The sequence below is a fragment of the Pseudophryne corroboree genome, chromosome 1 (genome assembly GCF_028390025.1).
Source record: "Pseudophryne corroboree isolate aPseCor3 chromosome 1, aPseCor3.hap2, whole genome shotgun sequence".
Lineage (NCBI taxonomy): Eukaryota > Metazoa > Chordata > Amphibia > Anura > Myobatrachidae > Pseudophryne > Pseudophryne corroboree.
The window spans coordinates 628,915,871-628,930,574 of NC_086444.1; the positions used below are offsets into that span (position 1 = coordinate 628,915,871).

The window sequence follows — 14,704 nt, forward strand, 5'->3', positions numbered from 1 at the left end:
AGGATAGAGAGAAATATGAATGGAGCAATGTACAGAGACATCCTGGATAAAAACCTGCTCCACAGCGCTCTTGACCTCAAACTGGGGCGACGGTTCATCTTTCAGCAGGACAACAACCCTAAGCACACAGTCAAGATATCAAAGGAGTGGCTTCAGGACAATTCTGTGAATGTCCTTGTGCGGCCCAGCCAGAGCCCAGACTTGAATCCGATTGAACATCTCAGTAGAGATTTGGAAATGGCTGTGTACCGACACTTCCCATCCAACCTGATGGAGCTTTAGAGATGCTGCAAAGAGGAATGGACGAAACATATTCAAAAAGACTTAAGGCTGTAGTTGCTGCCAAAGGTGCATCAACAAAGTATTGATCAAATGCTGTGAATACTTATGTACATGTGATTTCTTAGTTGTTTATTTTTAATATATTTGCAAAAATCTCAAAAACCCTTTTTTTTACGTTGTCATTATGGGGTATTGTTTGTAGAATTTTGAGAGAAAAATGAATTTATTCCAGTTTGGAATAAGGCTGTAACTTAACAAAATGTGGAAAAAGTGAAGCGCTGTGAATACTTTTCGGATGCATTGTATATGCGAGTAGGTGACCATAGAATTTCAAAAAGTTATTTTCACGAATAGCATACTGACATTTTTAAGTTCTTGTATCTATACAAAACATAGTGCAAACCGTCAGAGTGCAGAGTGACATTTATAAATCATATTTAAAACTTTAATTAAATAGAGTAAGTGGCAAAAGTTCATCAAGCAGAAAAAGTGGTATCAGATCTCAAGCTATTTGGTGCAATTATATAGAATTGCGATTTGTATAGTAAAAAGATTTTATATGGATATATTTTAATACATTTTGTAATATTTTTATTATAAGTCAAAATGTGTTACTATTGGGTACTTTTGAATTAATGGTATATCAACATTCTTAAAATGAAAATTTAATTTTTTACGTTAGACCACATATGTGGCAAACTAAAGTGAATAATATTGATTATCTAGTTACAATGGTACCTGTCAAGGGGTGAGAGGTATTGGCAGCAAGTGAACAGTCAGTTCTTGAAGTTGATGTGTTTGAAGCGCGAAAAGTGGTCAAGCATAAGGATCTGAGCAACTTTGACAAGGGTCAAATGTGCTTTTCATGCTTCTCAAAATTTTCCTAGTCTGTCCTTGGCTTATCTTCTCCAAGCCAAATAAGTCAAGGACAGAAGAGGTAAATTTTGAGAATCACAAAAAAATCTGGACTAAGTATGCACATATTGCATATTATATTGAACACTGTATACACTGAAGGTGCTAATACTTTATTACTTTTTGCAATTAATTTTGGAGACTTTTGGAATATTATCACGTTTGAAGAATCAGCTGCCACCTTACCATTGAAAGGAGTGTATGTTTTGATGTAAATATTCTTTTTGAGGCTTTTTATTGGTTAATAATGAAATGATTTGATATTATTTGTTTTATCTAGATAATATTGTAGCACTTTTTACATCTTATCACACATGTACAAGAAAACAGGAAGGCTAAATACCCATTTATTGGTGAAGTGTGCACACATTGGGGTATATGCAATTCACGGCGAATCGCGGCAAATTATCGCCGTTTTTTAATTCGACACAATTCGACAGGTGAATTCCGGCAGGTGGCTGCCGGAATTCACCATATTCAATTAAAAACGGATTCGACATTACCGCGGGCGAAAAACGGCCGATTTGCCGGATTTTGCCGCGATTTTAAAAAATGGGGGGAAATGGCGTGGGGTCCCCCCTCCAAAGCATAACCAGCCACGGGCTCTTCGAGCTGGTCCTGGTTCTAAAAATGCGGGGAAAAATTTGACAGAGGATCCCCCGTATTTTTAAAACCAGCACCGGGCTCTGCGCCTGGTGCTGGTGCAAAAAATACGGGAGACAAAAAGAGTAGGGGTCCCCCGTATTTTTCACACCAGCATCGGGCTCCACTAGCTGGACAGATAATGCCACAGCCGGGGGTCACTTTTATACAGTGCCCTGCGGCCGTGGCATTAAATATCCAACTAGTCACCCCTGGCCGGGGTACCCTGGGGGAGTGGGGACCCCTTCAATCAAGGGGTCCCCCCCCCCAGCCACCCAAGGGCCAGGGGTGAAGCCCGAGGCTGTCCCCCCCATCCAATGGCTGAGGATGGGAGGCTGATAGCCTTGAGAAAAATGACAAGAATATTGTTTTTTCCAGTAGTTCTACAAGTCCCAGCAAGCCTCCCCCGTAAGCTGGTACTTGGAGAACCACAAGTACCAGCATGCGGGAGAAAAACGGGCCCGCTGGTACCTGTAGAACTACTGGGGGAAAAAAAACAAAATAAAAACAGGACACACACACCGTGACTTGTACAACTTTATTACATACTGCCGACACACACATACTTACCTATGTTGACACGAAGCAGTCGGTCCTCTTCTCCAAGTAGAATCCACGGATACCTGAAAATAAAAGATAATTATACTCACCTTCCAGCGTCCAGAGATACATCCACGTCCAGAAAATAATCCAGGTACTTGGCAAAAAAACAAAACGCAATGACCCGATCCTGCGGACTGAAAGGGGTCCCATATTCACACATGAGACCCCTTTCCCCGAATGTGCCGGGACACCACGTGACTCCTGTCACTGAGGTCCCTTCAGCCAATCAGGAAGCTCTACTACGTGGCGCTCACCTGATTGGCTGTGCGCTGTCTGTGCTGTGACAGCGCATCGCAAAGCCTCTCCATTATATTCAATGGTGGGAACTTTGCCGTCAGCGGGGGGGTTACCCGCGGTCAGCCGCTGACCGGCGGGTGACCCCACCGCTAGCCGCAAAGTTCCCACCATTGAAAGTAATGGAGAGGCTTTGCGATGCGCTGTCAGCTCAGACGCGCACAGAGCCGATCAGCAGAGTGCAAGGACGTTGCACTCGCTCATTGGCAGAAGAGACCTTTCTGTGACAGCTGTCACATAGAGGTCTCTGCATTCGGGGAAAGGGGTCTCATGTGTGAATATGGGACCCCTTTCAGTCCGCTGGCACGGGTATTTGCGTTTTGTTTTTTTGCCAAGTACCTGGATTATTTTCTGGACGTGGATGTATCTCTGGACGCTGGAAGGTGAGTATAATTATCTTTTATTTTCAGGTATCCGTGGATTCTACTTGGAGAAGAGGACCGACTGCTTCGTGTCAACATAGGTAAGTATGTGTGTGTCGGCAGTATGTAATAAAGTTGTACAAGTCACGGTGTGTGTGTCCTGTTTTTATTTGGGTATTTTTTTTCCAGTAGTACTACAGGTACCAGCGGGCCCGTTTTTCTCCCGCATGCTGGTACTTGTGGTTCTCCAAGTACCAGCTTGCGGGGGAGGCTTGCTGGGACTTGTAGTACTACTGGAAAAAACAATATTCTTGTCATTTTTCTCAAGGCTATCAGCCTCCCATCCGCAGCCATTGGATGGGGGGGACAGCCTCTGGCTTCACCCCTGGCCCTTGGGTGGCTGGGGGGGGGGACCCCTTGATTGAAGGGGTCCCCACTCCCCCAGGGTACCCCAGCCAGGGGTGACTAGTTGGGTATTTAATGCCACGGCCGCAGGGCACTCTATAAAAGTGACCCCCGGCTGTGGCATTATCTGTCCAGCTAGTGGAGCCCGATGCTGGTGTGAAAAATACGGGGGACCCCTACTCGTTTTGTCCCCCGTATTTTTTGCACCAGCACCAGGCGCAGAGCCCGGTGCTGGTTTTAAAAATACGGGGGATCCTCTGTCAAATTTTTCCCCGCATTTTTAGAACCAGGACCAGCTCGAAGAGCCCGAGGCTGGTTATGCTTTGGAGGGGGGACCCCACGCCATTTTTTCCCGGGATTTTACCATTCCATCTATTAAAAAAAAATATATATATATATATATTATTTTTAAAAATATATAAATAATACTTGTGCCTCCAAAAAAGACAAACCAAGTACCTAATCCCTTCTAATATAAATAGATCTGATATTACCAAGAAAAAAAAACACAAAAAAAACATGTTTTAAATTTTTTTTATTGGTTTCACCCTCCAAAGTGTGGCGGATTGAAAATGACGAATTTGCTGTCTAAAAGCACTGTTGTCGAATTTCCAAACTTGAATTGAATACACTTTGGTCGAATTGCAGCACTTGTATCATTGCAGAAAAGTCGAATTTGCAAAAAGTAGAATTTCAAAAAGTCGAATTTTGAAAGTCCGTTTTTTTGACGGAAAGTACTGAATTGCATTGACGAATTTTTTTTTGGGGCGAAAATGTCCCGAAATTCGACAATTTCGGGAATTCGACCGCAATTGCATATACCCCTTAAAGTGGAATTTCTGAAGCTTATCTGAATCAAATTAAGCTTATGGTGTAGTCCTCTCTCATGATTCCAATTCACCATTCCAGGACTTAGCTTTGGTTAGCAAAACAGGATAAACCAACGCGTTTCATTAGGAAACAAACTTCCTCTTATGTATATAATCAGCTCCTGCACAAGGAGTAAGAACACAGTGTTATGACGAAGACAAATCTTTATTCGTTGGAATCCATATACAAAAGGAAATTAAACTCTGGTCTGGCAAACAAAAGTTACTAAGGTGCATAGGCCTCATTGTTATATGTGGTTGCTCAGGGCAGGTTTAGGTCCTCTTGAAGACATTATATGACAACGGTGACATCTAAATTGTTTGTACTGATCATTTAAATATTGATAAAGTACAACTATCCATAGGGGGTCATTCCGAGTTGATCGCTAGCTGCCGTTGTTCGCAGCGCAGCGATCAGGGTAAAAATCGGCATTTCTGCACATGCGTATGCACTGCAATGCGCAGGCGCGTCGTACGGGTACAATGAGCATCGTGAGTTTGCACAGAGTCTAACGAATATTCCAGTCGCACGGCCGAACGCAGCAAGATTGACATGAAGTGGGCGTTTCTGGGTGTCAACTGATCGTTTTCAGGGAGTGCTTAGAAAAACGCAGGCGTGCTTGGAAAAATACAGGCGTGGCTGGGCGAACGCTGGGCGGGTGTGTGACGTCAAAAGCTGTCCCTCCATCGTTAGAATCAACGCACACGAAGAGTAACTACAGGGCTGGTCTTGTTTTGTACAAAATTATTTTGCAGGTGCTCTGCTGCACAACCGTTCGCACTTCTGCAAAGCGAAAATACACTCCCCAGTGGGCTGCAACAATGCGTTTGCACGGCTGCTAAAAGTAGCCAGCGAGCGATCAACTCGGAATGACCCCCATAGTTTTGTCATTGCACAATACATTATTTATTTTAAAAAGAATTGACATTTATCACTGTTTATTGGATTTGCAATAAAGTAAATCATTTTAGTTGAGTTTGCTGGGTGCTCGGAATACTTTCCCAGTAGTGAATGAAATAAGGAAAACTTTTTTAACTTTTGTAGCTTTTTGGATTTTTTTTTTATTTAGTTGACAATTTACACACCATGCATCACATTTTTGCATTTCCTTTTTGCCTGCAGGTAAAAGCACTCCAGTAAGTCAGCTGAGTTCAGCACATTTTCAGAAGCCCAGCGACCCCTTCCAGCCATTTGGGACAGAACCAGGAGACCCCTTCCAGAACAGAAAGGCTTTTACAGACCCCTTCAGTGGGAAAGATCCATTTGCCTCATCACAACCAGGAAAACACTCTAAGGGAACATCTGCCGGGTTTGCAAACTTTGGCTCTGTAAGTTGAATCTCCCCTCCTCTCGTATAAAGAAGCCTCATTTCCCCTTTCCGATAATCTGTAGCCCAATATAATGCTGCTGATTCCTCTTCTAAATTATGGGAAGATGTAACTGTAAATATTTAAACTAATAGTCCTTATATGGCTTGCCCTGTGTATCCCTGTGACTTCCATAGATGCACTATGAACTTCTTTCTGATGTCACACCATTGTCAAATGCAAATCATTTATCAGTATTGATCTGTTGTTTTTGTTTTATAGTCAGGTTACTAATGGTCTGGAATCAGAAAATATCATATGTAGTACTCTGTGGATTAGCAAATTGTATGTTTACATGATTGTTGTTTTAGTGTGTCATTCCTGGAGTTCTAGTTACTAAAGGGATGGGAATTGGAGTGCCCTACAGGTCAGTCCCAGCCAAACCCTAAAGTGCCTCTTTCGGTTCATGATTTAAAGATCAGCCTGACTCTGCACAGTAGTAATCACTAGTGCTCAACAGGAATATCTTGAAAACATGGAGGGTATTGAGGACTTTAGAGAAATTAAAGTATGGTCTGCAATAGACTTTGTTGCAGTCTCGGAGTCTGTTAGAGTTTTTTTATTGCTATGTTACCACTTGTGTGTATGTATGAGTGTGTATGTATATATATATATATATATATATGTATATATATATATATATATATATATATATATGTATGATACAAACAAGAACATTTCTTGTACAGTATGTTTCTAAACCTGTTTTAATTCAATGTACTTGCCTGTTGTTGTGCATCTCTAGCACAACTGATATTCTGTTATTAGTCTGTACAGAGAAGCCAGGTCTTTCTGGGGAGGAACTCAGCAATAATGGAACCTCTAGACATGACCAGGTAGATACTTTAAGAAATATGAAGCCATTACAAACGAGGGTTTGTAAAAATGCAATTGGCTTAGGTTGGTTTTAGCATACTTTTCCAAGACACAAATGCATTTTATCTTATTTTGGAATCATACTGCTGTTTTGGACACTGTCTGGCAGTGTAGGTTTTTGAAAGACTACTTTGCATTTTGCATCTTTTGCTGCTTCAAGTTTTTAATGTTTCTTGCATGTCTGCATTGCTATGTTGTATTTATGTATACAGTAAGAATTTGTGTTTTTTTCAATAAATGAATAACAGTCTTCAGCATTCCCCTCCCTCTGTGTATTCCTCTGTGGGTCCGTTCCTTTTATGTCTTTACTATCACATGTAGTTTGTCAGTGAGAATATTAATGCATTAATTAGCCAACAAGCATTAATGGCAAAAGACAAAGCAGTTGAAGATGACCATTATGAATATGACATATGGTTCAGGCTGAAATAATAAAAATAATAAAAAAAAAAAAAGCAGTTGTTTACAGCAGGATAAAGAACAAGTCAAGCCAAACTGAGCAGATCTGGTTAGAAATAAAATTAATATCTTTAGACATATATATAAACAAACATTTCTTTCCTACATAAGAGAAGGTTATGCATCTAGAGGCTCAGTCACACAGAGTAGGAAATGATAGTTACAGCACTGTACAAACTGATGGGGCCTAACATTCCACAGCACCATAACTTAAAATGTAAAAGGTGTGTGGATCACTGCAGAACTCAGCAAGACAGATGTAAAGGTAAGCAATCAATTTGTTTCAGCTTACAAACAAATCAGAAATCTGTGAACTGTGCCAAGAAATGTCTGAAAAGTATTTGAAGGTTATATTTCAAGTGGATAGCATGTAGTTTCTAAATATATATAAAAAAAATTGTATCAATTGAGCAGAATGGAACAGATGGACAGTGTTTTCATATGAATAATACTGAGGCTCTGCAGAAAGGAAGTAGTTAAATACTAAATCTCAGACATTTTAAAGTACTCCTTATCCATTCCTCTACTACCTTGCAGCTGCTTCCTACTTGACTACAGTTTCCTACCCTAAACCCAATTTCCCTTTCCTCCTTTGAATACAATTGAAGCTCTGCCTTCCTCTCTACTGCTGAAATGAGCCTTACAAAGAGGAGAAAGACAGATGACTAGATACATGTAACACACAAAACCTCTGAGATTTGTATTTATTTCTGCACGTCGGCATACTTCAGTGCTCATTTTGCCTTCAGGAATGGGTCGCTCTGTTGCCTTCTTATCTCTCTATCTGGCACAGCAGACTGTGGAGCATTAACTACACTCCAAAGATGGAACATGCATATTTACAACACAGCGGTATGGGGATTGGCAAACTAGCCTGGCAAAAGATACGAATTATGAAAAAAATGTTTATTCAAGACATGGCGCTCCAAATTCCTGGGAAAATAAACCCATGTCCTGAGTCCCAGGCATTCTGGAGAGAATTTGACACATTTATACAATATATAATTACTTAAACTGTTTTTGGCGCTATTGGCATGGCGACCCCCTCCTCATGAATGTCAATAAGAACACTCCACACATTATTTGTTTGCATATGTACCTGGACATCATATCTGTGCATATAATACGACGACCAAACAGTAGCAATTAAGATTTATTTATTTTTATGGATTTCACTGTATACTGGATTTTGGAAGTTCCTGTACCTGTATGTATACATATGGCATTAACTCCTCATTTTAGGCTTTTCAAGTCGCTAGAAAAGTTTGATTTAAAATCAGGGAAACTGTAAAATTGGAAAAAGTCTTTTGGGCATTAGGCGATATGCCGTCAAGGTGCCCGACAACCGATACGAGCATCCCGGGGGGGGGGAGTGAAGTTTCTTCGCTCCACCCATCACCCGGCCCCATCACAATGCATGCTAATATGGACGAGATTGTCCATATTGGCCTGCATGCATAAGCGACCCGGCACCAACGATGAACGAGCGCGTGGCCGTGCATTGTTCATCATTGGTGCCTACACATTGAACGATATCTCGTTCATTAATGAACGAGATCGTTCATATCTTTCAGTGAAATCGCCTAATGTGTAGGGCCTATTAGACCTCATATAATTCACTGCTAGACCCCACATGGCAAGTATGTTTGTATTTCCAGCATATAAATTGTTAGTCACAGTGTATTCTGAGTTAAAAACTATCTCTGAACAGTAAAATTAAATGTTACCTGAGAAGACAAACTCCTCTTTATTTGAACAAACACATTATGTTCTATATACTATATCAACAGACAGTATATTATCATTTTATATTTACATTTTTTACAACTTAAAGTCCTTTACTAAATACTTTGCAATAATACATATAAATTATCTACGGTACAACTATTACAGTAAAAACTACCGAAATTTGGTAAATACTGGGATAATTTTTTTTAAAACAGAGTGTAAAATCAGAGAAATGGGTTTACTGAAATCTATTAAGAAAATGTATCGTATTAAAATAAAACCGTAATAAAATAAAATAAGTTCTAAGACGTTATACAAAGTAACTGTAATGTGTGTATATTTGTGCATTTTAGCATATGCTATAGCTTAGGGGTCATAAGCAAAATATGTCTTATAAGATTGATGGATGGTTAAATGATTGTTAAACTGTTCCCATACACCACATATGAGAAAGCACCAGCTCATCAACTTGTGCTGAAAAACGTTTCATGGAATGTTCCACCATCCCTAGTTCACACAATTATATTTCTGTTGATAGATATATTGACAAAAAACAGTAGTAATAATAATGATTTTATTTATATAGCGCTCTTTCTCCACTAGTACTCAAGGCGCTTAACAGATAGAATGAACATAATACAGTACAGAAACAATGAACTACAGAAAACCTTTTCATAAAATACAGGAAAGTCTTGAGTCTGTTTTTGAAGGATTCTAGAGTGGTGGCCTCTTGCACTGCTCGGGGAAGGGAGTTACAAAGAGTCTGAGCCGCATGACTAAAAGCTCGATTCCCAGATGAATTACAGTAGATTCTAGGTACCGCTAGAAGTCCTTCAACTACAGATCGCAGTAATCAAGTGGGGTAGTATGGAATCAGAAGCTGCTTCCGGTACTTAGGTCCTTGGTCATGAAGGGCTTTGAAAGTCAGTAAGCCAATCTTGAAAACGGTTTGTTATCTTACAGGCAGCCAGTGAAGGGAGTAGAGAATGGGTGTTATGTGGCAAGAATGGGGCTGGTTGGTTAATAGCCTGGCAGCTGTGTTTTGTACCAGCTGTTCTTTTGCTGGGAGACCAAGGTAGAGGGTATTGCAGCGGTTTAATCACGATGATACAAATGCACATATGACTTTTGACAGATCTTCAGAGGGAATTAAGTACAGGTAGGGGACCTCCTAAACATATATTGAAAGAGGCTTAGTGTGTGGTTTCTAAACATACTGTTATCACACATTTATATCATGTCATAAATAAGCGTCTGACCACAGTTTGTTTGTGCAAGCTTGTAATGATAGTTTTGCATATTTATATATTGTTGTTCTTGAAAATCACTGCATGAGATAAGATTGTATGACAGAAGAGAGGAGCAGATCTGTAATATTACACCCACATTTGCTATTACCGATAAACACTTCTTATACAATAACCAAAATATCTCATGAACCGGCAAGGACTTTGCGAAGATTAATTGTGTACTCAAAATGTATGTACTTCTAATAATATGTGTTTTTAATTCCAGTCTCCACACACACACAGATGTTCAGCATAGCATAATTAGACATTTTATGGTCCCAAATAATCTGTATTAGATCTGTATCAGTCATGTTTGTAAAAGAGATCAAAGATAAGCACTGGTGATCTCTTTTAGCTTGGCATCTTCTGACTGCACTGTCAGGACCCATTGGTGCCTCAACAGCTGTGAGTGCTCTACAAATCTTGTTCAGTTTGTCTACTAATGTGTGTGGCCATATCCCAACATCAGGTCCATAATATGCGTGGCCCTCCACTAAGGGCCGCTTATGCAGACACAGTACTTCAAGATCACATACCTGATCCAGAGAGTAGAGTGCTCATATCAAGGGAGTACATGCTGAATACCTGATGTTTCTGGTTACAGCTACCACTGTACATGTGTCTCTTCATTAAATATACAAATCTACTTGTTTGTATGTTCTCCCAACATTTATGTGAGTTTTCTCCAGGTGCTATGGTTTCCTCTCACACTCCAGAACATACTGGTAGGTAAATTGACTGCTGTCAAAATGGGTCCTAGAGTGTGGGTTTGTGAAAAATTAGACTGTAAGCTCCATTGGGGCAGGGACTGTTGTGAGTGACAAAATATTATCTGTACAGCATCTGTACGGTGGTATAATATAAGTAAATTATAGTAATAATAGGCCTGGAATCTCCAGATAATCTTTTGCGACTATACCACAATTGAATGAAATAGCTATGTAAATTGTCTTGGCTAAAGTTCTGCTACTGATAAGATGATAAAAGCTTGAAAGTTATTGTACCAGATGCAAATAATTTCTTAGTGCAATGAGAACACCATGGCTATTAAATGAAACGTGGAAAAATCAAGGTGTGCTTGGTTAAAGTCTATATTCCATGCATATAGCAGACCCCCCCAAATGCTACATAAAAGCTCCCATTTTTTGGAATATGTATAGAGTGAGCTGGAGATAAATGATGGGGTGTTAGGCATCTGGAACAACTGACAAAACGTACAATTGAGAGTACAATTTTGAGTCTAACATTAACACAGTCATACTGTACGTGTAATTTTCCTGTATACCACTCTTATCATTGTGAATGGTACAACTACTGATTGAAGGAAAACAGTGTTACTGGCCATATACTTTGGTAGTACAGTTTCTTTATCATAGAATGTAAGTGCCAGTGGACATCATTTTCTATAACTATAGATAGACTTTTTTCATTAATGTATAGATCAGAGGTTCCCAAACTTCCTGTAATTAGCACCTAAGTCAATTTGATTTAACCATCTGTGCTGAGCCATGGATATACTTAAAACCTGGACCGTTGGGTTGCTTTGAAGACCGGGTTTGTGAACCTCTGGTATACATAATGGTGGTTGAAGTAGTTACAAAAAAGTAGTTGAATTGGGAAGATGTGAATATGTGCTGACAAATGATTGTGGTTTATAGCCATCATTAAATAAACAGTGTGTAAAAGGAAGCCTTGCTGCCCCATCCTGCCAGTCATAATGGTGTGTATATAATGCTCTCCAGTTCTTAAGGGCACAGTGACTGATCTGTTTATTTTCATATCCTACAGTTTGGGAACGAAGAGCAGCAGCTAGCATGGGCCAAACGAGAGAGCCAACGAGCAGAAAAGGAAAGACTAGACCGTTTAAAACGTCAGGAACAAGAAGACTTGGAGCTAGCTATTGCCCTCAGCAAAGCTGAAATGCCCAGCTCTTGAGAACTGCACTCATACATCCTGTCTCCGTGTGACAGTTTGCCAACTGTATGACAGCTTTACTCTGGCACAAAAACAATGAGGGAGGTTGAAAGCTGAATACGCCACCACCTTTGATGTCTTTTATCCCCTAACTACTAGCCATTAATCCTGGAAGTTGTGGCATCACCCATGTACCATCCAGTTATGACGTTTGATGAAACTGTTCATCTGAAAATATCTTCTCTACAGAGACACCCTTAAATCATCTCATCGTACATTTGTTTTATTCATTTTATTTTTTTTAGGGGGGTCGGGTTTGGGTTTTTTTTTGACAGGGCATTTTTTTTTTTTTTTGTTACAAATATTTGAGTGGGGAGGGGGATTTCCTAAATTTCCCATTGCCAACGGTTTCTCTACATTCTTTCTGAAATATGAACGAGATGCAGATACCCATGAAAACACTGCATGTATATGATATCAGAAAATTATATATTTTTTATTTTTCTTTTGTTAGACATTAATTTTAATTTGCTTTAGGTGAGAAGAATGCTTATATAAAAAGGATCCATTGGCGTGCAAAGGCAGCTGCTCACCATTAGCATAACTGCGCCATTCCCAGAATTAAAGTTGCTCTAATGGGAGAACATAAAGTTAAAAGGGGGAAAAAAGGATGGCTAGTTATCTTCTGTATATACCAGTCTGTCCTAGAAACATAGAATTTTGATGGCAGATAAGAACCACTTGGCCCATCTAGTCTGCCATAAACACATGTACACGCACACATTAGGGTAAAATTTTGTCAGGAGCCAATTAACCTACCAGTATATTTTCGGAGTGTGGAAGGAAACCCACGCAAGCACATGGAAAACATACAAACTCCACACAGTTATGACCATGGTGGGAAGCAAACCCATGACCTTAGTGCTGTCCTGACTCCCTTGTAGCTGGGTGTAAAAAAAAAAAAAATCTATGTGAGTTTGGGTGACTTGTGTGGCTGTGTATCTAAGCTGATCTTATACAATATTTACTCCCTCTTTTTCCCTACACATAATGTAATTATGTCTCCTACGTATTCCTGTTGCACGATACCTAGAATATCATTGCATAGAAAACAGAAGTTTAGGGCTTAAGTGCTGCTAATGACATATAACAGCCACATGGAAGTACAAGGTGTCAAATTGACACTACAGTAAACATATTTATTATCTTTTTATCTTTGATAGAGCCCTGATATTGGGTTCTTCTGTATGGGACCAAAATAAATATGGTGTGTTATGATTCTGCTTGTATGAAAGTTGAGTTCACTTGAGTTTTAAGCCAACTTTGTCATTACAAAATAAGTGCTGCCTCCTTACATAAAATTCTTCTATTGGAAATGTATAGGTTCTATATGTGGAAAGATCAGTAGTCTGCAAACTGCTGTTAAATGCTCCTAAAGTGAATCCAGTTATCCACTTGCTGTACTCCATGGTCATGGCCAGCTATCAGGCATATTGTTTAATTAATCAATTAGGTCATTTAGATAGGGTTTTTTTTTAACCTATCTCTGGTAATTTGTCATCTAGAGCAGCTAACATACTTGTGGTCAATACCATATACAGTTGTGCTCATAAGTTTACATACCCTTGCAGAATTTGTGATTTTTTGGCCATTTGTCAGCGAATATGAATGATAACTCACAAACTTTTCTTTCACTCATGGTTAGTGGTTGGGTGAAGCCATTTATTGTCAAACAACTGTGTTTACTCTTTTTAAATCATAATGACAACAGAAACTACCCAAATGACCCTCATCAAAAGTTTACATACCCCAGTTCTTAATACCGTGTATTGCCCCCTTTAACATCAATGACAGCTTGAAGTCTTTTGTGGTAGTTGTGGATGAGGCTCTTTATTTTCTCAGATGGTAAAGCTGCTCATTCTTCTTGGCAAAAAGCCTCCAGTTCCTGTAAATTCTTGAGCTGTCTTGCATGAACTGCACGTTTGATATCTCCCCAGAGTGGCTCAATGATATTGAGGTCAGGAGACTGAGATGGCCACTTCAGAATCTTCACTTTATTCTGCTGTAGCCAATGACAGGTTGACTTGGCCTTGTGTTTTGGATTATTGTCATGTTGGAACGTCCAAGTATGTCCCATGCGCAGCTTCCGGGCTGATGAGTGCAAATTTTCCTCCAGTATTTTCTGATAACATGCTGCATTCATCTTGCCATTAATTTTGACCAAGTTTCCAGTGCCTTTGTAGCTCACACATCCCCAAAACATCAGCGATCCACCTCCGTGTTTCACAGTAGGAATGGTGTACCTTTCATCATAGGCCTTGTTGACTCTCCAAATGTAACGTTTATGGTTGTGGCCAAAAAGTTAAATTTTGGTCTCATCACTCCAAATGACTTTGTTCCAGAAGTTTTGAGGCTTGTTTCTCTGCTGTTTGGAGTATTGTAAGCGGGATGCTTTGTAGCATTTGCGTAGTAATGGCTTTCTTTTGGCGACTCGACCATGCAGCCCATTTGTCTTCAAATACCTCCTTAGTGTGCATCTTGAAACAACCACACCACTTTTTTTCAGAGAGTCCTGTATTTCAGCTGAAGTTATTTGTGGATTTTTCTTTGCATCCCGAACAATTTTCCTGGCAGTTGTGGCTGAAATTCTTGTTGGTCTACCTGACCGTGATTTGGTTTCCACAGAATCCCTCATTTT

At 39.9% G+C, this 14,704-nt stretch overlaps 1 protein-coding gene across 7 annotated transcripts in view; it reads left to right on the forward strand.

Annotated features, from left to right (window-relative positions):
• The window catches only part of EPS15L1 (epidermal growth factor receptor pathway substrate 15 like 1), a 411,806-nt gene extending 398,164 nt beyond the window's left edge, over window positions 1-13,642 (forward strand). For 3 of the 7 annotated variants that reach the window (XM_063914522.1, XM_063914523.1, XM_063914521.1), the window contains 2 exons: window positions 5,496-5,701; window positions 11,881-13,640. In XM_063914522.1, coding sequence (XP_063770592.1) covers window positions 5,496-5,701; window positions 11,881-12,027 — 353 coding nt within the window. In that variant the 3' untranslated portion in view covers window positions 12,028-13,640. Of the gene's footprint in view, window positions 1-5,495; window positions 5,702-11,880 lie in introns of all 7 variants that reach the window. The other 4 variants (XM_063914518.1, XM_063914519.1, XM_063914520.1 and 1 more) reach the window with 2 other exon arrangements.
• The last annotated feature ends 1,062 nt before the right edge of the window (window positions 13,643-14,704 follow it).